At 40.6% G+C, this 25,694-nt stretch overlaps 2 protein-coding genes across 3 annotated transcripts in view; both read left to right on the forward strand.

Annotated features, from left to right (window-relative positions):
* Positions 1 to 1,845: 1,845 nt before the first annotated feature.
* On the forward strand, positions 1,846 to 8,392 carry cenatac (centrosomal AT-AC splicing factor). The gene is made up of 11 exons (XM_051423924.1): positions 1,846 to 2,135; positions 2,721 to 2,887; positions 3,393 to 3,491; positions 3,581 to 3,647; positions 4,277 to 4,339; positions 4,770 to 4,837; positions 4,943 to 5,057; positions 5,151 to 5,181; positions 5,930 to 6,031; positions 6,417 to 6,549; positions 7,511 to 8,392. The coding sequence occupies exons 1-11, from the start codon at positions 2,019 to 2,021 to the stop codon at positions 7,629 to 7,631; spliced, it is 1,083 nt and encodes a 360-aa protein (XP_051279884.1). The 5' UTR covers positions 1,846 to 2,018; the 3' UTR covers positions 7,632 to 8,392.
* Positions 8,393 to 9,690: 1,298 nt separating this feature from the next.
* LOC127376732 (protein FAM214B) overlaps positions 9,691 to 25,694 on the forward strand; it is a 29,463-nt gene continuing 13,459 nt past the window's right edge. The window contains exon 1 of one of the 2 annotated variants that reach the window (XM_051423919.1): positions 9,691 to 10,063. The gene's annotated coding sequence lies outside the window, so the exon portion shown is untranslated. Of the gene's footprint in view, positions 10,064 to 22,454; positions 22,942 to 25,694 lie in introns of those variants that run through there. The other variant, XM_051423920.1, reaches the window with a different exon arrangement.

Raw genomic sequence — 25,694 nt, forward strand, 5'->3', positions numbered from 1 at the left:
ATAACTGTAGATTGTACATTTGTTTTGTTTAGTTTTTTTGTTGATGAGATTTCAGATGTACAGACACTGTACAAATATGATGATACAGTGATTTTATTTTATATCAACAACAATAAACAAATACACATAACAAAAGAAAGGGAATATAAAAAAATCACAAAGCATATTAATTAAAAAGTTTTTAAATGAAAGACAAGGTAAAGAAACAAAAAAAATCACATTGTATGCAGGAATTGTACTCTTACATATACAGTATATATATAACTTACTTCTTTCTTTTACATAGTAATTTTCCAACCATTTTTCTTGTTCTAGCCTTATGGATCTAATATTTGCCAACAAGATAAATATGTTTGAGAGCATCGTTAATGGGTTGTGAGTCAGTATTACAATTGAGAAACAAGACCATGTCTTCTAATATGGGTGTCAATCTGTTAAAACTGTATGGCACTGTTGATAATGTACTACTTCATTACATGAAGATATTGTGACCTCTTAATTGAAAGTGTTTAATATATAATTATATTCAACAGTCACTTTTCCCACAGATGTTGCAGTTATAAGGCTTTTCACCCGTGTGGGTTCTCATGTGCACTTTCACGTCACTCTTAAGTCTGACAGTTTTCCCACATGTTTTGCACGGATACGGCCGTACACCTGTGTGGATCATTATATGCCTCCTCAATATCAATATGTCACTAAAACTATTCCCAGTTTGTGGTTTCTCGCCTGTGTGAATTCTAACGTGTCTATCCAATTTGGATTTATCCTTAAAACCTTTCCCACAAGTGTCACATATCAAAAACTTTTTATCTGGGCAAGTATTCAGGTGAATCTTACACACATTGTTACTGTGACTTTTGCTCTTTTGATGTCTCTCTTTTAGTTCAGGCTCTGCATCTCTAGCTGAACCTGAGTCTCTGTGCTTGCCTCCTTTGTGATCTTGGTTCTCGGGTACACAAGAGTTGTAAGAGAGGAGCTGCTGGTCAGTGTTTAGTTCTGGTACCACAGAACTTTTAACTTGTATGCTGACAATAGACTCCTCCTCAGCTGCAGCTAAGTCATGATTTAAACACACTGGCTGATCTTCTATGTGGTCACTTTCCTCATAAGCAGTAGTCAACATAAAGGGATCAGTCTCCTCCTTCAGCTCAAGCTGCTCTCCCTCCTGACAGGTGCAGAGCTCCTCCTCTTCCTCTTTAATCTGTGGAGGCTCTGGGTCTTCTTGGTCCAGACTGGAGCTCCTCTCCTGAATACAGAGCTGCTGGTCAGCGAGCACCTCCTTCTCCTCCTCCTCCTCCTCCTCCTCCTCCTCCTGACAGATATTCTGCTGTGGGAGCTCTGGAGGGACAAAGGAAGCTTGTGTGATGGGAGAAAAAACAGATCAAATGCATACAAGTCTTAAACTATTAGGATGTTACATGATTTCCCAGCATTCCCCTGTCGGTCCAACCTGAAATATGTCAACAACTACAGTACAGGGTGGACTGCCGTGAACATTCATTCATGTCCCCCTTAGATTAATGGGAATAACTTTAGTGATTAACTGGAGTTGTTTTAATTGTGACATACTGGAAAATGAATGATATTTGCCACAGCTGTTATTTGTCTTTAATGCCAGATCATTGGCCAACTGAAGCATGCAAACAGGCTGATGGACAACGAAAGATATGCTTATTATTATAGTTGTTTTTATATTCCATTTATTTTGTATGAATGTGAATTTACTTATTGTTGTTGATATTGGAGGTTCAAAATGATAATTTTTCACTGTATTGACATATTTGTACAATGTATTGTTTGTACATCTGAAATTTAATCCCCAAAAATGGCTTGCTGTTTCCGGGGGGATACATATAGAGACGGTACAGCTTCCTGTAGCAGGTTACTAGTGCTAGGCTAACTTATGTTGGCTTGCATTTTACCCGAAAAGGTGAATTAGGAAAGAAGACCAGATGTTTGTTTTTAGCTCAGGAGCTGAGCTTTAGCTTTAGCTTCTTTCCTGGTTCACTGTCTAAATGGGTGCGCATTACTGTGCCATATGTAGGCAAACAACATTCACTGGGAAGGGACATATCTTCGGAAAAAATCACCAAAGCAGACTCAGAGTGGTTCTCCTCAAGTTTTTAGAAAAGGTAAGTATGTTAGTGTAAGATGATTCTTACTGATGTTTAATATTTTGTGCTCATTTTTTCCACTTTGCTGAACCTGTTTGCGTGATTAGCCCCGATGCTAACGTTAGCAGCAAATCAGCGTATATTTTTATTATGTCTTGTACACTCACCGGTAATGTCTCTGTTTTTTGTGGGGTTTTGTGTGTAGTTTATTTAGTCTAAAATGTTGTAATGTACATTATTCATTTTAAATTGAATTACTCGTTTTATTTTTATTTACCTCACCATCGTTGCTTTTCTTTCCTGTTTTGTGTGTGTGTGTGTGTGTGTGTGTGTGTGTGTGACCGGTGCTGCTAGCCTGATGAGATACACTTGCCATTTTGTTTCACCTCATCAATTCAGTGACATAACAAGAGGTGGAAAACTAGTAGAAAACACCTGTAAATATAACCCAATATAATTCAACAACACCTCAAACTACATCCTCCAAAATGACCTAAACAGACCTTCACAAAGGGAGGATTCATTACAGCTGTTTTATTAGACTGCATCAGTTTTAAGTGTAACTTGTATGTGTCTGTGTTTGTTTCATCCACTGTCTCCCAGGTGAAAGAAGCTCGACGAACACTTAAAAAACCCCAAATAGAAAAGTTTGATTGCACCCAGCACAAGCAGACATTCTGGTGCTACTGCTGTGGGCTTGAGATTGAAAGAAATGTTACAGACGGCAAGATGACTGTGCTGTACGGAGGCTTGTTAGAACACATGGCCACGTAAGTTTTATTTAATTTACTTTTATTTAACTTTATTTTATTTTCACAGATTTTCTGCTTCACGTTCATTCACTGCAACCGCACAATGTTTGACTGACACAGAGCACGGAAAAAAATAGTACTGGCGTTTATAGTCTATCCCATAAAAGTATATGATCAAATATATTTTTATTGACATTTGCATGACCAAGCATTTACTGTACATGTGTCGCTCAGTGCTTTGTTAGACTAATGAAAAAGTACAATAAGCCAAGGGCTTAAGTAGGAAAGCTCAACAGGACATTTACTAATGTATAAAAGTATGTATATTAAAGAAGCAATTTAATACTGTAAATTAAATAGTCATCTGGATATCATCTGTGTTGTGTGTTCTTTATTAGTAAAAAAAAACAAACTTACAGTTTAGATGCAGCTCATGTTTCCCAAACTGTCGTCTCATGTTCATGCTTTGTCCATATAAAGTTTTGTGCTTTTGTTTTTACATTTAAAATTTATCTGGTTGCAGCCCAGAACACAGGAAGAATACTCACAAGTTCTGGTGGGAAAATAAGGCCGACCCCAAGTTTAGAGACAAGGTCATTATCGCAGAGGAGGAAACTGAAAGGTAGGCATGATGAGCCAAGAGTGTAAGGTTTGTTTGGAAAATAAAAGATTCTCTTCAAGGATCATTGTTTTTGTTTGGTTTTTGTTCAGGTTTAAAGCTGAAGTGGAAAAAGCATTGGAATCATTTGTGGAGAAGGAAGATGAATTCATAAAACAGGTACAAAATCACTCTTTAAAAAATGAATAAATTACTCACGGTCACAACATGCTGATGTGAAGCAGATCACCATGTTCACTGTCTTAGTTTAGTGTGCTAACATGCTCAAATTGGCTATGTAGCACTGACACAAAGTACAGAAGGGCTGACGTCATTAGTTTTGGTGAAAAAAAGTTATGATTTTATTAGATGAAAACAGGTTAACCATCAGCGGGCCATAATTACTGCAGTCTTTTATTATTATTACATTATTAGTACTCACATGACACTTCTGTTGGTCATATACTGTAGCATACACTCACTTCTTTCTCTATATATTGTCATATATTGTATTATAATGTACATACTTATTACATTTGACTATTTTCTATTTTAATCTTATATGTATATACCGATATATACATTTCTATGTTTTATTTCTAGGTATATTGTTAGATATTGTAATATATTTATTATTTGTATTCTTTAATGTCGTGTGAGCACCCTGAGTAGCTGAATCAAACGAGTATTTCTGATTCTGATGAATGTCTGTACCAAATTTCATGGTGTTTTAAAAAGGTGTCCTAACGAGTGGTATTTTAACAGGAATATGTGCTAATGGTCATCTTTTTCTATTTTCATGGCTGCAGCAAGCGGATCAAATACGGGCCCACGAGAAGCATCGTCAAGAGGTCCTTCAGTCTCTTTTAGAGGTTTGTTTTCCAAGGATGCAGTGGCCGTATCCATCACTGTGGCCATGGCTGTTGTCTTTCATGATTTTGAGTTGCATGTTAGATGGGAAATAACGCCAGTCTCCAGCTAAAGGATTGTAATTGCCAAAATAAGGTAACCAGTGATTGTCTGGAGATACTGTTAACTCCTAAAAACTGTGGCTGGTTAACCTTTTTATAATTTGGTGGTTTAAGGACAAAGTCATCAGGCTACGGTAAAAATGTAATACACATTGTAGTTCAAACCTAGATGGAGATGGTGAAAATGGATTGAAATTGGAAGGGAATCACAGAGACATGAATGGAGAGAGGTTTAAGTTGTGTGTGAGGATCAGGGGTGATGAGATGAAGCATGATTAGTGCGCAGACTTCTTCTATGAAACACTGTTGGCATTTCCTGAATCAATATCAGCGGGACGCAGAGTCGGAGTTGTTCAATGGACCCAATGGCACGGACATGTCTGCAGAGGATGCTGTCAGGTAACGTTGTGTCTACCTACGATATTTTATCCCTTTTGCACTGGATCATTTTTACCACTTCAAATTACTTTAGCTGGTTTGGGGCTCATCTTGTCTTGGGAACAGCTCTCAGTTTACACCTCAGGGATCTGACCAGCTGGTGGGGAGCGGCTTTGTCGACACAGTGGTTGAAGCACCGTGGGCTGCAGCAGGAAAAGGCCTGACTTTTATAGGACATCAGGTAGACGTACAACTCTTGTTAATTCAGTTCTAATTTCTTAAATTGTTTCCATTAAGTTTAATAATTCATTGTTTGTTTGTTTTTTTGTTACAGGATTCATCCAACAGTGGAAATGTTCATACAGGTACAGTGATGTTGGATTTATGTAATGCTTGAGTATCTGCAGAAAGTTCGAGTGAGTTGTTAATATAGATGGGGGGATTCACTGTATTTTTTGAGAAGTTGAGTTGAACCATTACTTTTATCATGCATATATAAAATATATTGTTATAATTGTTTCATATTTAGTTAAACTCTTTATTTTTCTTACCCATTCATATAGAATCATGTTCTAGTCATTTTCTTCAGATGATTATGTGTCATCTCGTTATCCGTGTTGTTACCAGACTTAAAGGTTTAAACAGTCACCTCATACATGGCTTTTGCTTTATGATACAGTACCAGTGCTCATTTCCCTTGAAACTTCGAAAGTCTGCTTAAAGATGTAATAATTTCTTCTGACATTATCGAAGGTGGTCTTTTTTTCAGGTGAGGCGGGGTCCTCCACAATACAACGCTATGGGAAACCTTTATTTACTGCATGTGTATTTGGGGAGTTTCTGTCTTGTGTGGGATAAATAATGCATTCAACAATTTCTTAGCCCCTTCTCACTCTAAGGATTATTGTCCTTCACAAAACATTACTTTCAATCCTACATGGGCACGGTCGCATTTATATTAAGCAACAAACATTGGTTTGCTTCAACTTAATAAAACCTTCACTTATTTACTTGTGCTTTTTGTAGCTCATGCAGTAACACAGCCTTTAGAGATTATGAGCTCAGCACACCCCTTGCGATGAAGAGTAAGCATATAGCCTTTGTGTGTCGTAGGTGGCGTGCCTCCTTGGCTCCAGGACGATCCTCTTGAGGGGACCTCGGGAGCTGCGGCACATCCGCAGATCGGCCCATCGCTCCAAGACTTCCTCAAACAGAGTAAGCATCCCAGAAATTTCTCTAGTTCTGTGTTATGGAAATCTGTTGTCAGCTGAGCAGTTTGTTTGCTCAGAGAAAAGTGCCAGCCTTGATGATAATTTTCATGAGCAATTATGTTTTATTGGCTTCTGTCACATCATTTGTTGTAACCAGAGAGCTGTGATTTAGTAAACGTCTTTTATTCAACTGGTTTTATGCCTTCATGCAATCACAGCAACAATATCATATTTAGATATTACTGCTGCGCCTTCAACAATCACGTATTTGTATCTGATCTTTATGATACCAAGATTATATAGACATATGTACACTTGTGGAAAAAAAACATTCAAATCTCAAAAAGACTGGAGTATAATTGAGATGGCCTCATTTGTTCTTATTCCAGAGGAGCAAGAGAAGCTGAGGAAGCTTCCACCGAACAGAGTGGGGGCCAACTTTGATCACAGCTCGCATACAGACGCCAACTGGCTTCCCTCCTTTGGTAGAGTGTGGAACAGTGGCAGACGTTGGCAGTCCAGGTGAGATTACAACCTCCCCCACTACATCTGAGACTAACGGTGTTTGGTTTGTCGGTTCTGTGCTGCTGTGGAGGCATGGCAGTTTGGTGTGGTAGCCTAGATTTGTTATAAACGAAGAGTCTTCTCACCCCGTCACATACACACACATACAGGCCTTAACTTAAGGTTTGCTATCCTGTGTGTACCAGTCACTTTTGTAGATGATCATCAGTGTGCATGGTCTCTACTCATGGGGTATTATTGTTAATGCAGATGTTTTTTTAAGGTTTTTTTGTTTACACAATGCCTATTTCTTTTCAAAGATACGAGATATGAGACACATTTTGCTCTTTTATTGTTTCTTTTTAAGTCTGGTTCTTACTGAAAAACACCACAACTGATATTGACACTGCAGTTTAATGCTGGAAAATATTTGGATACATATACATCACCACTTTATTTATTCATATAGCTGCAAGCTGCAATCTCTCTTCCCGACTGTCAACTGAGTAAAATGTACAAACTAAATATTTACATCTACTTGGTTGAATAGAAGTGACACCGAGCACACTGCAAACAGACTTTTAATCTACAAGGTTCTGTTGGCTGATGACTTTCAGGCATATCTCGGTTAAGCAAACTCGTGAAAGTGAAAATATCTGTGTATGACAGTCACCTGACAAAGTAGCCAGTGATTGCTGGCAAACCTGACAGCCAATGGAAAACATCCTATCTTAATTCCACTGGCTGGAGACAACCTTCATACTAATTTAATTTATTAGTGGACATCATGACAGCAGCACAGTAATTTGCATTTTTTTGTATCCCAGTAGTATTTTAACGTTAAATATAAGAAAGCTGCCAAAACTTAAATATTAAATACATTTGATCTTATTTCATTAGTATATGAGCCAGAGTAATGTTTAATATTCAGCTCTGTAGGTTAACATCACTGTTTTTTTTTTTTTTTTTTTCTTTACAGGCACCAGTTCAGACAAGAGGAAGGGCAGAAAAACAGACAGAAGAGGAAGAGGGAGCACGGAGCAGAGGGATCAAAGAAAGCAAAAACAACTGAACAGCTGACAAATTCTGACAACCCTTAAAATGAGTGTGTGAGAATTCACGAGTGAAGGGATGTATATAGTTTGCAAAATGTGTTTTTACTATGTTTCTGAGGAGTTGTACTTGGTTGAAATGTTCTGACTGACTAGACACTCTACTGTCTGTGTGTATTTGGGAGATTGTATGTAACCTTCTTTCTTACATGATTTGGAGTTTCCAGTTAAGATATTAACTTAGTATATTCAGCAGTAAGAGTGGCAGTATTGGATACATTTATGTTATAACTTCACCTTGGATAATTGCCTTGTTGTATAAAAAGTGAAAACCAACTTCACAAAACCTTTTGCTCCATTTAATTGAATTGGAAACCGACTTTAATCAAAGGTATCGGAGAGACGAGCCTCATTGAAGTACTTTTCCTGCCCAGATTCCTCCAGCAAGTCTGTGATTCAGAAGTTGCAATGAGAACAACATCACTGTTCTGGCAAATAAACAGCAGAGGGCGCAAGTCCCTCAACTAACCAATGCATCTGCTGGGTGGTAAGAGGGAGATACAACATGGTAAAACCATAAACTGCATTTATCAGTGCTTAAGGATGTATATTTCTTTATTTGTTGTTATGTGGCAAAAACAACACTTCAGTAAGTGAGTAATGTTTATTTTGTGTATTTTTTTTTTTCTAACTCAAATTCCCATAAAGATTATTTGGTAAGCAACCCTAAATATAAAAAGTGTAATGAGAATAGCAGTTCTGTGTTTCTAAAACCTCAGACAATAAATACATCTCTCTTTTGAATACAATCTCTACCCTAAATGATGAGCTTTCATTTCCCCTTTCAGAACATGTTATGTGGTGAATTACTGGAAAAGGCCATATGCAAATGTGTGTCACTTTGAGATAAGATGTGACAATTACATGTTTGGGAAAGTGCATACAACTCGTCTCAATAGAATCAGCATTTTGGATTTGGTGCTCTAAAGCTAGAAAATGAATCCCTTATTATAGAAAGAAGGAAGTTAGTCAGTGGAAGTGCCTGAGTAATGCTTCAGGGACATTTTTAGTTTCCAGAAGCCAAATTAAAGATGTTATGGTAACGGGACATCTCAAACAAATGGAGACTGAGTGAGAGGCTGCAACCAAGAATCTATCACAAGTGTCCTCTGTTGTATCCTTGAGCCCTAAATGGTGGATACAACAGACAATCCATGATGAAAAACTTCATTAGCCGCCGTCTGTATGCATGCTTAACTACTACTGCTCTTTTAAATGCATTCGTGATGTGAAATAATTATGATTATACAACATTTTGTGGTGCTTTAAATGATTTGATGAATGATTGACAAATACCTTTTACTGGTTTTATGGCAGGTAAATATAATGATTGGGTTCCAGTTGCCTGTAATATAGATTAAAGCATAACAGCTCTACGATAAAAAGAACTACAGATAGGTGATTTTGCAATGGCTATTACTGTACTCCCTGAGCTTTCAGTAGGCCTTCCTTTTATCTGCACAGGCCTCATCTCCACAGCAAAGTATAATCAGGCCCCAGTGTGCTCTGGGTAGATGGGCGTGGAGCTCAGTGCAGCTGCAAGGCAATATGGGGATACAACGTGTAGCTGATCTATTCTTAGCTATGAGACAACATGGCTATGGCTGAATCAGTACAAACGGAAGAAAGGAACCGGGTTATTATATGTACGTGACTGAATTAATTCGTTGCAATAATCCTAATTAATTTTACCAGATACTATCTATACTGTATTAAGTTTTGCTTTTATATCGGATCATGGTTTGTTGTAGTTTTTTGTGAAAAATGATAGGATCCATTGACAGCCGGAGCTCCATCTCAATAGCTTCCTTGGCACTGAAGAATGGGAGGGGAGAAAAAGCACGTGTACTGGGCGTTTCTTGAGCTAATCCTTGAGCCAATCACGGTGCGAGATTTGTGAATAAATCTGCATAATTTAATGAAGGCGTTATCCCTGAATCCTGATTGGTTTAAAGGAATGGAAGCGACCAATCGCTTAAATGACAGGCGCTCAGCTGGCCGTGAAGCCCCGCCCCCTATATATTACCTCTTAAACCCCGGAAACGTTGTCGCTTAAAGGGACAGAGGAGGAATTTCAGGGAAAGGTTGAAACAACGAAAACAGCTGCGAGCACAAAAAAGACAGACAGAGAGGAAGGGACGTAGTCAGCCAACTAGCCAGCTATGTGGCAAGACAGAGTGGGAGGACGAGACTGAAAGTGGCCGATCATTTGACCCGTCAGACACCCAACTGTGGTTGCTAACGGCGTTTAGCTTCGATTTTCGCCCCGTAACGTTAGCTACCTGGAAACCGACAACGCAGCAGTCCAACGCGGCAGAGAGAGATAAGAAAAAGGCCAAACTCCCAGACGACAGGGACGCGTCAGTTCTGCCTGCCAGGCTGTATTTTTCCTCCTGAGCCCACCTTCTTTTTTTGGTTAGGTGAGTCGGCTTCAAGTATCTTAAATCTTTTGCTAGCTAGCCTCCCTCTTAATCTCCTGCATTGTGTGCACTTTAAAGATGGCCATGTATGGACATTGCACAAAGGTTTGGGGGTATTTTGTCATTTCTGGATGGTTTCAGTTAACTGTTTGCACTCTGGACACGCAGGTATTCACTGCCATCATTTTCTTAATTAATCTGTGAATCTGAGCAATGAATCCAGCCTAAGCCAGTTGATGACCTGACAGTATCTTGGTGTAGGGGGCGTTCCCCTGCTTTGTCTGCCTTCATCAGTCTTTCTTTATGTGTGTGTGTGTGTGTGTGTGTGTGTGTGTGTGTGTGTGTGCAGTCTGCGGTGGTTAGGGACAAAGTGATAAAAATCCCAATGTATTAATCACCATCATGGGTGTGTGTATGTGTCTCAAAATGCATGTGTAAGTATATCATTATGTCATAACAGCACACTCATGTCCTCCTGGCATTGTGCATGTATGGGCTGTGCAAGAAGGAGGGATAAAGCAGAACTAGTGTGTATGTGTGTATATATATATATAATGAGATTATAAGAGTGATCACTGTAAAGCTCACAGGAGAAAGGATAGCACTCAGTGCAGTGGGCGTATTGTTCCCTTGGATTGCACTTGGGAGTTGCATTGCATCATTCAGGATTGAGCATTGATGTTGGCACTAAACCCTTGTTATAGTATAAATAAAATCTATAAAGTGTTCAAGTAGAGCCAGTAGGCTGCAAAGTAGTACCTCCCATTGTCCTGACAAGCAGGGCATGATGGCATTGACATACACATTAAGCACACGTGTATGCTCTTGCACTCACTCTACATCACCCATACAGCACACGTGCATATGAAATCGACCAGCTGTCTCACATGTATGTAAGTAGAAGATTTCTACACTCACAAACACACACACACACACACACACACACACACACACACACACACACACACACACACACACACAGACATACACATACACTCATTGCTGCAGCAAATCCATCTGCAAGTCGACATTTTTCTCTCTCTCTTGCTTGTCCTTGCGTTGCTCTGACAGCCACCCCCCACCTCTCTGTCTGGGAGAAACCAGTGGGCTTTGTCCTCAGCTGAGTGTGACGTCATGCAGATCTTTGCTGTAACCAACCCTGAAGGCGAGGTGCATGTTGTTCAGCAGGCCTGGGTCCTGGGTCTGGGCTTGTCCTGTGCACAATCCCTCTTTGACTTAAGTTCCCAGATGCTAAAACGCACTGGGAAAATAAAAGAGAAGTCTGTTCAGGTGAGACAAAGAAACCTAGAAAATCCTCACATCAAAAGAAATGGAAGAGAGGTAGAGATTAAAAAAAAAACTCACCAAGGATGAATTGTGGACGTTTTTTAGCATGGAAAGAAAACAATGCCAGGAATCCCCAGTGATGTTTGCTCTGGTGGCTTATTTCAAAATGTACAATTACCAATATGTTCAACCTTAAGGAAATATATTGTATGCTTACTGCCCAGCCAAGTACAGTAAGGCGAGTCAAGCAAGAGTGTGTTCATGAGTAACTGTGTGTGTGTTCTCTATATGCAGCCACCAGTACCTAGTTAGGCTATTTATTAGATGAATACATTATAGTCAACATGACGCCAGCTTGAGGCCCGTAATACTGTAAGCGCCCAGTTTCTCATGATTCTGTCTGAATAGATTAAGCACAGACTGACAATGTTACAGCCTCTGTCAAGCATCGGCCTATAAGTGGCTCTTTTTTTTACCTCGCCTGCAATATATCGTTTTATACATGTGTAGCCCATATGATAATCTGTAACATTAAGAGATTAAAGTTAAAGGACACCATTCATCCTGAGGTTATCTGTGCACCTACGTACGCTTTCATGGTTCCAATTCTCCTTTTTTAGTGTCTGAACAGTGTGTGTGTGTGTGTGTGTGTGTGTGTGTGTGTGTGTGTGTGTGTGTGTGTGTGTGTGTGTGTGTGTGTGTGTGTGTGTGTGTGTGTGTGTGTGTGTGTGTGTGTGTGTGTGTGTGTTGAAGGTGGGGTTGGCTATTAAATGCGTTGAGCTCATGAAGGCTTGTTGTCAGCCCTCCAATGTGTCTCTGCAGGATTTGATGTCAGAGATTACAGATGATTATGTGGGTTAGATCCAGTACTCAACACTGCTCTGTGGCTATATTGATCTCTAGTGCGTGTGTGAGTGTGCATGCCTGAATTGTACTTTTCCCCCTTATGAGAGCTAAATAACCTCTCTTAAATAAAGAACTACTTAGGCATTAAAAGATAGATTTAAGGACAAGATAAGCTCCTCACAAATGTAGTTGTACAAGAATGTGTATGTCACTGAATACTTTTTTTTAATATATATATATATAGCCTTAAGCCAACACCAAGAACCAGTGCTGTCTGGTAGACTGACAGGAACAATGTCTCCCTTGTTAAATAAAAAATACTACTTGTCTAAGTAGCTTTTACCTCCTCCCTTCTATAACAATATCGATCAAACTTATCGATCAGCCAGTGATGCTTAAGCTTCTGATATTCACATGCCCACTATGTCTTGTACCAAATAAATAGTGACACTATAAAGATCTTTTTTGTTACTTTAATACATTGTTTGTGAGAGCACATTTTTCTTAGGGATGAAGATTAGAGGCATTATATGGCATAACTTGATGTTTTCACATTCTGTACATCTACTCGTGACCCCCCCCAGTGGGTTTGAGAATTGTTGCAATACAGACAAAAATCAGTGATGCTGTTTGCTAGAAGATACCAGGACAGGAACAGAGATGAGGTAGGTTGAGATGAAAGATAAAGCTAACAAGAGCACGGGCAAGAGGGAAACATTAACTGCGTGTGTTTGCTTGTATTTTCATTTTAATGATAACCAAATGTCCTCACACTACAGAGAAAGCCCTCAGAGTTTTCTTTTTTTGGTTGTCACTTGTACAAATGGCAGTTGTGCAGATATAAAGTTATTATAGGAAACTCTTTTTGAGTAAGTTCACTGGGTGCACATTTCAAGCCTTTTTCTCTTGCTCTTAATTATAGCTTATTCCTAAAATAGCACCTATGCAGCTTTGATTGGTACCACTTTAACCCTGAAACCCTTACTCTGTCACCTTGGGTCTTTACACACCCACATAAACAAACAAACATACACACACACACATACACACACAGAAACACCAAGCTTCAGGCTTGCCATAAAGGTCTGTGAGTCCACTTAACTGTTTGTCAACAAGAGGAACTAGTTAGTCGTCTTACAAAGCTGCAGTGTCTCTGTGTTCATAAGTGTGTTCTCCTAGAGTTGAGTAATAGTGGTTAATAGATTAACCCATTTATAGGGCAGGGAAGGCCCCATAATTGGGACATTGGGAGTGGTGGAGGGTTAAAAGTCAACTGATAATTAGATCCAATAAAGCAAAGCAGTATTTTTTGAAGGATTTGATTAATTTGAGGTTTTATTTTTGAATGTGTTACTTGTAAATCCAATCTCGGTGGCTCAGACCACCCAAAAAGCTTTCACTGGTGCTCCACTATGTTTGATCAAGCCACTTCAGTCAGTATTGAATGTCATTTTAATATGACATTGCGAAGGGTGGATACTGCTTGTCAGATTGTTGAGTTAAGTGATGGGATTGAAAACAATGAAGTTATTTAAATAAGTGTTTATTATGAAAAAGTATAAATCAGCATTTCAGCACATATTGCCCCATTGAGGATCAGTAGAATAGCTACAGAATAGAAATCCTTTCTTTACTTACACATTGTTTCATTAATGGTAGGTAACAAGTGTCACACAATTTTCTCTCCTGTAAAGTGCTCCATCTTGCTTTAGGGTGCTTGGTGGCTCCATGTGTAGTAGCACCCTGCTCACCTTTATTCAAACACAGCTGACAACAGAAGTCTAGAGAGAGAGGAGGATGGCAAGGCGACAGTACCACCTGCTGAATAAATCAACATGGTTTGACATTACATCCTGAGAGGCAAAGACCTGTGTATCTAGTGCTGTACAGTGTGGGTATGTGAGAGTTTTTTCTTTTCCTAGCAGTACTATGCATTTATTGTAGAACTGAACTGAAACAATGAGTCACCTAGTTCCACTTTCTCTGTTGTGAGGAGTATTTATTTAGGTTTTAAGCGTTTAAAAGGAGGGTAACAAGCAATTTATATGACATCACCTCAGGCTTGTGAAAGTAAGGGGCATGTTTCACTATTTTATAGATTAAATGATAATCGATTATCTAAGAAAACAAAACTGAATATCTTTACATTGAGGACTATTGGTCAGCTGGGACTCCAGAAAACCTTTAATAGGCAGTTTTCTGACATATTAAAAAGAAAATGATCAATCAATTATTCTGAAAAATAATTGATAAATTAATCAATAACAAAAACAATAATTTCTTTCAGCCCTATTTAGGAACAAGTGAAAATAAATATCTCGGTGGATAGTGGAAGATTATACTGTGGGTAGATTGCAGCAAGACACTTTACAAAAGCTCAGAAAACAAAATTGGCCATGGCTATTGTTTGCTACATCAATTCTGATTGATCATTTTTGTTTTGGTTTTATTTACACAAACCACTCCGGAGAAGTTTAATATGTGTTGTTTAAAATATGTGTATTTTGGTAATAACAAGCTGTTGCAGGGCCTTTACACTAATAATTAAATACTAGATAAAGAACAATGTATTGCCGTTATTAATATAACAAAGATGTCTGAAATCCAGTGCTGGGAGCCTCATAAGTGGGTTGCGTTTCATTCTTGATCATAACGAATGATTTAGCATATGTGGGCTAAATATAATTATATATATATGTATATAGCCTGTGAGCTATTTAGTCTGTTGATACTGCTTTTATACAGAATCAATGAGTAGATGTTGGAAGGCAGATGTATCTCTGTGCATTATATAGGTCAACACAGAGCTTATCAAGCTAAGACCTGGTCACTCTATGTCCCTCTCCCGTTCGTCCTTGTCTTGCTCCCTCTGTCCATTACTCTCCAGTACATTGTCATTTGTCTCGCTCCCCCCGCCTTGCATCAAAGCCCCCTATCTCTTTGTGCTACTTTTATTCCCATCTATCCATCTTGTGGAGTATGTATGTCAGGCAGGGCCTTTGCATGCATCATTTGTCACTTAAATTGACTTTGAAAGAGAATGAAAACAACGTTCCCCTCGGAAAACTGTGATACTTACTCTTTGAAATTGATCAATAATTACATTACGTTCTGGATTTGGATATTTTTGGATTAAAAAACAGTACCCTCAGGAAGTGATCCAAAATGTGTATAGGAAGCTTTTTATAAATTGATATTTGCCAGTTGACAGTCAGTTGCCCAGTCAAGTCTTAATAAAGTCCTAATAATAGGCCTGGAGGTATTAGCACATCTCACATCCTCCCAAATAACTTTAAAGTTGAGGAATACACAAACACCTTCAAGCAGTACAGGTTTGTTTGTTTTCCACACTTAGTACCAAAGTGAAGTGAGTGCTGATCATCACACAGTAGACCTACAATAAGAAATGGAGCCCTGAAGCATTTTGTTTATCAATGGGGAAAAGCTGTGTCCTTATTTTTATACTGTGTGTGTGTGTGTGTGTGTGTGTGTGTGTGTGTGTGTGTGTGTGTGTGTGTGTGTGTGTGTGTGTGTGTGTGTGTGTGTGTGTGTGTGTGTGTGTGTGTGTGTGTGTGTGTGTGTGTGTGTGTGTGTGTCGCCAGTCTTGTGCATCTCATCAGGGCCAGAGAACAGCTGAGCTAGAGCGTTTTTGTCCAAACTGCAGTGATCTGAGTCTTAGTTTGTGGCCCAATGTAAAACTGTCAGTGTGGTGACACAGTTGAGAAGCAGTCGCTGGCTGGGCTGAAGAAACGAACCTTTATACAATGTCAGTTTAGGTTCAATATGTATGGTGGAGTGTCCAGTGACACAGCAGGAACAACTTGTGAGACTCATCTGTTCTTACGGCTGATTCACCTTACTCATCAAGTAATCTTCCAGAATATCAAAAAGCACTCGGTGAATACATCACCTAAAGCTTTCCTAACCATGACATATCATGGGAAACATCATGTTGTCAGTGCTTTACATTACGATCTTGGGGGATCATTATGAATGTAATGCCTAATAGTTTTAGTTTAACTGACTGTAGAAGTCTGAAGTAGATGATTAAGTAATAAACGGAGTATGTTCTAAACATATATACATAAACCATCCTAAACAGAAACCTCTTTTAAGCCACAATAGCAGCATCAGTCAGTCAGTCAGTCAGTCAGTCAGTCAGTCAGTCAGTCAGTCAGTCAGTCAGTCAGTCAGCCAGTCAGCCCACAACTTTGGTCAACTATTGCCATTAACTTTGGTACGGACCATGTGCCATTGTAAAAACCTTGGTGATGCCCTAACTTTATATTCCAGGTGAAAAATGGTGTGTGCTAATATGCAAATGTCGGCATGCTAACTTATGATAAGCTAAACCAAGATGGTGAGCATGGTAAATATTATACATGCGAAACAGTAGCATGCTGCTGCAAGCTCCCTATGGCCCATCGTGGTGCAATTTGGTGCATCTTGGAAGACAAAGATACACCAACATCCAGTTGTAGCCTATAAATTGTAGTTTTATGCGTTTGCTTGGATTAGGTGTTTGCTAAATCAAAGCGCCACTATTGTAATTTCATGCAGATAAGCATGTCAGCATTGAACTGAAAGGGTTTTGCATGTAATTTGATCATTTTGCGGTTTTCATGCAAAGAGATAAGCGCACGTATTAGACCTGTGTCCAACTTATGTAACCGTAGCTTGCTTGTGTTTTGTCTTGTTGCCTAATTGGATTCTGATGCATGTTAGTGGCTGCAAATATAATGTGTGTGCAGCCACTGCCTCAGGGCTCGAACACAGAGTAGCAACTCTTGCGGTACCAGAGCTTCTCATTATTAACTGCTGCTTAATGACTGCAAGCGTGTGTGTGCTTGTGTTGGACTGATCTCAGGATTAACCCTAGCCAGACCTCCCTCTGCCCTTCACCCTGTAATGCCCCCCCCCCACTAAAATGGATGAACTGCTCTCTGTGTATGCGTGTGTCCATAAACATGCATGTGCAAAAGCTTCACTTTTATTCTAGTTTAGGTTAACACTTGTTGTTGAAGTTTTTCTAAAGCTGTTTCCTCATTTTCCACTTTTTCTGCTGTTGTAAAATGATCACACACGTCCTATAAATGAGCTCTAACTGCCATCGTAATCTCCACCATCCACTTTGACTAGTGACCAATCATCAGTCAGGTTGGCTGGTTATATAGTGACAGTAAGCCCTGGTTAGGTATTAGTGAGCTACATAGCAAAGAAAGTGTTTTTTCCTTTTCATTTCACTGTCCAGATGGCAGGCTGGACTACATTCAGCCACTACCAGTCTGAACGGTGCAACACCACCATGCTGTGTGAGTTCCCCGAGCATGAAAGGGAGAAAAGGAATTAATTTAAACTGAAGGAAGGATGGACAGAAAAAAAAATGCCCAAAGGCTAGGGAAAGGGGGGGGGAAGAAATTTGGAGCACTTTGGCATAGAGAGTGAGAAGAAGAGATGGGGGAGAGAGAGAAAGAGAGGTAACAAGACAGGCAGCTGAATTCAGGGTGAAGGAATGAGGGCTGAGAGGGAAGGGAGGAGAGGGGAGAGAGAGAGAGAGAGAGAGAGAGAGAGAGAGAGAGAGAGAGCTTTATTTCCTGTCCTCCATGAATAGGCAACATATTTCTCTGGAACATTCCATCCTCTGAGCTGGCCCAGCCTGTCACCAAGACTCAGGGTGCCACACTCCTCCCCATCTCTGAATTTCTGCCCATTACACTCTGTCTCTGTCTTTTCTCCTTGTACATATGATTCACTGCTCAATTTTGTGTGTCCCTTCCCTTTTATTCCCATCTTCCCTCAGAAAAAGTGAGCTAACTTTAAAGTGTTTAGTCAAAACTTTGACCAGACACTGAAAAGCGTCACAGAGTAAACCTCTACCCCCGTATATAGAAAATAGTAGTAGGATTGGATAGATATAGTCGAATTGCTGTTCAAAGGAAGACTTGATTCAACTGGATTACACCAAACTTTAGTTATCTCTGTGAGGAAATTTAGTTGCAACAGCCGATTGCAAGATACACAAGAAAAATTTCCACACTTGCAGACTCCAGTCCTCTCACAGTGCTACTGCATATTGGATTAATACATGAATAGTGGACATGATAAAAGAAGTGGATGGACAGACATATCTGGTCAAGAAAACACAAACTAAAGCTATTTCAGGAATGCTTTATTTGGACAGTTGAGTGTTTAAAAATGGATTACTGTCTGTTTGTTGCATCTGCCCACTCTAAACCTAACCCCAATCCTAAATGTAATCCTATAGATCAAATAGAGAGACACCATTATATCACTTTACACTTATATGTAGTCACTTGATAGTAAATTGAGTATAGAATTATACAATCCAAATAAAGTGATAACCATTAGGGTTTTTATAGGTCAAATATATCTAGCTAATTTGCTTATATGGCAAAGAGAGCAAAGTACACAGACGTATGCACACGCAGTTGCCAGCAAAGTGATAGGGTTATACTTAAACAGGCATTTCTCTTTCCTGCTTTGGAAGCTTATTTGTCAACACACAGCTGGTCAAACATACCCTTCCAGAGAGAGTTCATCTCACCGGATTGTTACAGTGTTCTGGGAATGTAAATATAGAGAAACCACCCCGGGATGGGAAACAATCTATAGGTACCGGCTATCTCATTAGCTTTGGCTGTGGGATTTTTTTTGGGTGGGGTTATAGCAGTCACACGGCCAGGTAAGCCAGCCGTTTCATTCACCGGTCCTGCTCGACTGTAAAATCCAGCTATCTAAAGAAAGAAAGTGAGGTGTACTCTGGCCTGGCAGAGAAATAAGGGCTGACATTTTGAAAAAAAAAAGAAAGCAGTTCATGTTATAGCCACGTGGCGACACATAAAAACTGAGGCTGCTAAAAATAGAAAAGACTAAAACAAATAATGTGCTGTATAAGTGGAAAAGTTTTAAATTAGCACTTTAAACTTTGACCCTGTCGGTGGTGTAACTAACTAACTTTCAGACACTGAAAACAACAGCCCTTCCTACAATATTTCTACCCTGTCACCACACACTGCTTTATTTAAATGTTACAGTAAAACCAAACACATTGCATCATTGATCTGAACCAGCAACACATTGCTGTTTGTAATTTTCTTGTAAATATTAGCTGTGAAATTTGCTTCTCCACACTGAAGCTTTGTTGATGTCCACTGTTTGGCTGCTGCTCGCTCCCATCGCACACTTGTTGGAAAGTCGCACACCTCTTAAACACACATACGTCTTCCTGTGTGTAGTGCTAACACACTCTCGTTATTGCCAGCAGAACCACAGACGCACACAGAAGTCCGTGCCTCTTTAAACATGTTCAGTATCACACAGACCCCCCCCCTTCTCACACACACACACACACACACTTTCCTTTCCCACCCTTCCTCCACCTCCCCTCTTCCTCTCCTCCTTTTGTTCTCTTCCTCCCCGAAGAGGAGGGTAAATTGGACCTTGTTTTGGATATTTAAAACTGGTCAATTTAAAACTGTGACTAAAAGATTTGCTCAATGAGGTTTTGGACTGGAAGAGTCAGATTGAAGCTCTACAGTTTTTCATAGCTCAGACTGTTTGCTGCTGTTGGGTAGAACCTCCCAAAAACACAGCTGGTGTCTCATTGAGAGGCCTAGAAAAACAAGGTATGCCTGCGTCTGTGCGTAAACGCAGTATTTCGCATGGCGGAAAAACCCAGCCCCAACATCGTCATATAGACATCAAAACAAACACTGCCATGCTCTCAAATCAGGATTGCATCAATGCATGTGTTTGATGGAATGTGAGCGAGTGTGTTTTCAATGCTTCTTTTTCTTCAGCTGCACTCACAGTGCCCTTGAAAGGAGGAGGGTCTTCATAGCGAAGACACACCTCTTTTTCCCAAATATGGAAAGCAACATGGGCTCTTAAAGGGACAGAAATTGTGTGTGTGTGTGTGTGTGTGTGTGTGTGTGTGTGTGTGTGTGTGTGTGTGTGTGTGTGTGTGTGTGTGTGTGTGTGTGTGTGTGTGTGTGTGTGTGTGTGTGTGTGTGTGTGTGTGTGTGTGTGTGTGTGTGTGTGTGTGTGTGTGTGCTGAAACAGAAGGTCCCAAATAAGAGTGCTGCTCGCGAGGCAGCCGCACCTATGTCATGAAGGAAAACCATGCCTCATTGCAATCTTCCCCCTGTATCTCTGTGAGTTTATCTTCCTCTGTCTATCCTGCTGCCTCAGCCTTCTACGCCTTCTACCACCCCCGCCCCTCCCATATCCTCACATCTCTATATTTGGATGTACGTAGCTGAACCTGTGGCTTGTTTTTCAAACTTCATCTCTGCTCACTTTTTAACGTTCCCATATGCACATACACTCAACTACTGTGACATACTTTCACACAAATGTATATACACACTTTTAAAAGCAACAGCATTGAAGTAGAACCTCTCGTCATTCTCTCCTACTCATTGTACAGATGAACCAAAAACAAAAAAAAAAAATTTTTATGATCATGACAAACTTTTCTTTGTGATTTTGATATTATGATTAGGAGAAATTGTATTTCCACCCATCTTCTGATGCAAATGTCACAAATAATTATTTCATCATCTGTGCATAGTAAGTTGTCATGAAATAATGATTTGCTAACTCAACCTAGTGTTCGAGTGTTAGAATATACTAATCAAATCATATTTATTTAAATAGCCCAGATTCACATGCTAAACTCTGATTTTACAATCCATAAACATACACCGCCCTATATATTTATACTCTTGATTTGGTTAGGGAAAATCACTACAAAACTACAAACATGTCCTCTCCATCCTTCTGTACTGTGAACATAACATAGCAGAACAGCAGCGGCTGGCAAGTGTAAAATTACCATCTTGTTTCGGAAAGACATGCATGTTGTCACAGATGGAAACTGAGCAGGAGATAGAAGTATGAGAATAGAGACAGTGACTTAGAGACAGACACCTATCAATAGGTTTGTCTCACATGTCTCGACCAGCATACATCTGATAACAAGACAACCCTGGTTTCCTAAATAAGGATAAAGAATAACCGGCTGGGTGTGTGTGTTTGTGTCTGTAACAGGAGAGCTGGGCCAAGTTGTGTGCTAAATATGTGTTCACGACAGCCTCAAGTATGTTTTGTGCACAGGGCTTTTAATCTCCATCTGCAACGCGTGTGTGTGCGCGAGGTGAGAGAGCATACGCAAGTGTGTGATGCACTTGCTTGCACTGTGTGTACTTTAACCACACCACTCTGAAATAGTTCTTGCCTAGTCAACATGCTGTTCCTTATTAGCTCACAGATGGCAAAATAAACACACACACACACCCACTCACAGATGAGGGCTGCTCCTGGTACTCAGCTGATAAACTTTTTCACATGCACTTCATTTTCTATCTGCACTCTAGCAGTAGATAAGCCTTCTGCTTTTGTGGGCTTGTGTAGGCTATAGGCGCTATGTACAGTTCAAGCTTACGCACAGTGTTTTTGTGTGTGACTGTGTGCGTTTGCCTGTGTGAGAGAGCAAAGGAAGGGGGAGGGTGAACTGCATCGATGTTTGCATCTATTCTCTGAGGCATTAACTTCTTTATTAACTGTTGTTCTTTAACTACCGACACACAACCACATATGTGGCTGGCACGCTATGAGAGAGGGATTACACAAGTGAAAGACTGTACACAAAACATGCTTGGAGCTGTCAAGGACACACATCTAAAAAACACACACACACACACACACACACACAGGGGAAAGTGCTCTTTGGTTGTTTTCTACTTCTGCAGAACAGGCCAAGCAGGAGCAGGTGGGCGGGGTTTTGGCTCTCATTGCCTCTCCCCCCCTTAACTCATTCCCCTGGCCAATCAGGACCTCAGTCACCACAGCTGACCCCCCTTTTCTCTAGCCAATCATCTGGAAGCCCCCCCCCGCCTTCACTGCTGAGTGAGCAGAGCATGCCTCCCTCTATCAGCTGAGAGGAAACCGACAGAAAGAAAACACAGAGAGAGAAAGAGAGAGGCCGAGGGTAGGATAGGGAGAAAGGGTTTAAAGGAGGGGCCTGAGAGTACATGGAGGAAGAGAGGACAGGGTGAGGAAGAGGAGGAATGGGAGGAGAGGAAAGGGGGATTGCTGGCATGTGAAGTGGGCTTTTGTATTCAAGATATTTTGGAGCGGCGCGAATGGGAGAAAGGAAGAAAGGGGGCAGAGGGGAGCTTGAGAGAGACAAGAAGAGGGAGGGGAAAAGAGAGATGGGTGGGGGGTGAGAGTGGGTTTTTGATTTGTGTATGTGGAGGGTGGAGAGAGGTAGACAGGAAGAAAACGAGAGAGAGAGAGAGAGAGAGAGAGAGAGAGAGAGAGAGAGAGAGAGAGAGAGAGAGAGAGAGAGAGAGAGAGAGAGAGAGAGAGAGAGAGAGAGAGAGAGAGAGAGAGAGATCTAGTGCAGGCCTCCTGACAAAACAAGCAGAGGGAGGCAGAACAACATGACTTGACTCTGTCTTTGTCAACACCACCTTTTCAGGAGGAAGGAAGCAACAAGAGAGGCAACAAACCAGAGAGTTGAGAGAGACAGACAGACAGACAGACAGACAGACAGAGACAGAAAGAGAGAGGGGGCAGCCTGACCCAGTGAAAATAGAAACCCAGGAGCACAGAGAGAGAGACAAGGCAGCAGTCACCCATCCAGCCACCAGACGCAATAGAGGAAGGAAGGAGAGAGGCAGAGAGTGAGACAGCGAGATAAACCCCATCTTTCTAAGAGGGTGAGTGTCACAAGTTCTCCTGCTGTCAAGCGTACTAATGTTGCTCCTGTCATATTGTCAGCTGCATTCGGGTGACTCAACGTCTCCTAAAATGGCCACATGAAAAGGCAGACCGAGAGACAGACAGACAGGCAGGCAGGCAGGCAGGCAGACAGGCAGACATGCAGACGGAGGGAGGGAAGGAGAGACAGAAAGGGACCCCGGGTCAAACAGCATTCTCAGCAACTTGTCACTGAGCCAGCTTAGTTTAGACTGCCATGACCCGCCAGCCTGAGTACTGTATGTGAGTCTGGTGTAACACTGACTCGGTTTCAGTCAACTCAACCTGTCTCCTTCTGTCACTTCCTGTCTTCTGTCTTTGTCTGATACTTAAACAAAAAAACACACACACACACACACACACACACACACACACACACACACACACACACAGTCTGCTGTCATTCCATCCCCTTGTACTCAGCGACATCAGATTTCCAAACTCTAGAGGGCTTCTGTAATCTAATCAACAGGTGATTGTTTGCAGGAGCACATAACAACTTTGTGTGTGTGTGTGTGTGTGTGTGTGTGTGTGTGTGTGTGTGTGTGTGTTTTTGTGTGTGTGTGTGTGTGTGTGTGTGTGTGTGTGTGTGTGTGTGTGTGTGTGTGTGTGTGTGTGTGTCTTTATCAGCCTCCAGGCACAGTACAAGCCTGGGAGTATCTCGGGTGGGGTTCTGCTAAAAGTTGATGAGACAATTGGGGCATTTGGGAGGCTGCTAACTTCATGTTGATGCTATCACACCTCTGTTTTAGGACACAGGGAGGGCAGAGTGCAGCTGAGTGCAGTTAGAGACAAGAGTTTTCACAGAAGGCCCATTCAAGATGATTATGTCACTGATAATAAATCATTTCAGATTACAGGATGTTGAACTAACCTAATCCAAAAGCCAGAGGCTAACAAATTCCCCTTTCTCTCTTGCTAGGGGATAGTCAAAAAAAGAAAGCAAAATTTAATTGTGAAGTGTACATGCTGTGCATTTGATTATTAGGTGATTTTGTCATTTGCTAAGACCCTTCTGAACCATATTTATTGTAGGGACATTTAATAGAAGTGGTCTTTTTTAATGATTAGGTGTGTTTAGGATGAAAAATACAAACACGAGCACAGGCTAAAAAACTTTGCTTTTATATTACTGTGGCACCGTGTCTTTCTGAAGGCTATGCCTACCTCTGTCACTAAACAAATTTTTATATTAAACTGGACTGCTGGGTGAATAGAGGCTGTCAGAAGTTTGCCAACAGTTGTCCTGATTGACGTTTTTGATTCAAAATTCTCTGCATTGCAGACCAGCAAGTCATCATAAATTCAGACAGCTGTAAACAGAGAAGCTGTTTTTTTCCCATAAACAATTTAGCAGCAGCAATTTTCAAAGAGCCTAAAGTAAAAGAAAACATCTGAAATATGCAGTGATTGTATTTGTTGCACTTCTAAGATCGTAAACAAACCCATGTTGCATTTTTTAAATTGCAGAACGACAGAAAGTTGTGGTGCTTTAGAATCCTTCATGCTTTTGTGTGTCTGTGTTTGCGTGTATGCGTGTGTACACATGCATGCGGCACCCGGGTGTTGTGATGAATGTCCACAGGCCAAATGTCAGGGTATTTTCTGAGGATAGGTGATGGCTGTGAACTCTGCCCCCTTCACTTCCATACACTTCACTAAGAGCTAGATTCTAGGTCAGAGTTTGTGTATACTGTTTTGTGTGTAAGTGTGCTTTCATTCAACCCATGTGCAGGTTTTTTTTTTTTTTTAAGTTCGCAGGGAGCCACAGGGTCTACTGTATACTCTTGTATCTTTTGCAGATGTTTATGCTTAACATACTGATGCTCCAGTTGCCACAATGACTGATGAGTATCTCAGTCTAACAAGCTTTTAATAGACTGCTCAGTGGAACTAACTCTGTGTGTGTGTGTGTGTGTGTGTGTGTGTGTGTGTGTGTGTGTGTGTGTGTGTGTGTGTGTGTGTGTGTGTGTGTGTGTGTGTGTGTGTGTGTGTGTGTGTGTGTGTGTGTGTGTGTGTGTGTGTGTGTGTGTGTGTCATTTGCTACACGTGGATCAGCGCCTTGTTTGCATTTGCCTTAGGCTTTTACCACCACCCCTAACACCACCTCTCTCATGATCAAATCAAAAGCTACTGGGCCTCCTGATGTGTCATCTGACCCAAGACTATTGGCCTTTGAACTCTTGACCACAGTCTTTCTGGTCCTAAAGGAACAATCAGACTTACACATATTTCAGCACACCTCTGTGGCTAAATATATACCCCTTGAAGGGCCTGAGCATCTTCTGAACAAAATGTTTGAGCTCCACAACCGGCATGTCTAGAGTCAAAGGTATTGAACCCTTTGACCTCAGTCCTTTTTACGTGACTATGAGTAGTGTTTCTTGATTCTGCTGATGTCAGGGTGGCCTTGTGAACTTTGAGTTTTAGCTTTTAGTTTTAGTCCACATTTAGAAGCCAGATCCCCTTTCTGCTGTGGATTCAAGCAGTAGATAAATACATTTGAGTTCTCTTTTTACTGTCGTGTTTCATTTTCCGTTTGCCTATTTCTATTGAACAATCATTTCCCGGGTTGTGTTGTGGGCTAATTTTCTTTGAATGTTTCTGTAAACTTGACTCAACTCTACCTCTTCTCAGTGCATTTTGTCCTGGTTCTGTTCAGCACTTTACTGAATCTTCATCTCATTGTGTTTCTGTGCCCAAGCAGCTTCTG

The sequence above is a fragment of the Dicentrarchus labrax genome, unplaced genomic scaffold (genome assembly GCF_905237075.1).
Source record: "Dicentrarchus labrax unplaced genomic scaffold, dlabrax2021, whole genome shotgun sequence".
Taxonomy (NCBI): Eukaryota; Metazoa; Chordata; class Actinopteri; family Moronidae; genus Dicentrarchus; species Dicentrarchus labrax.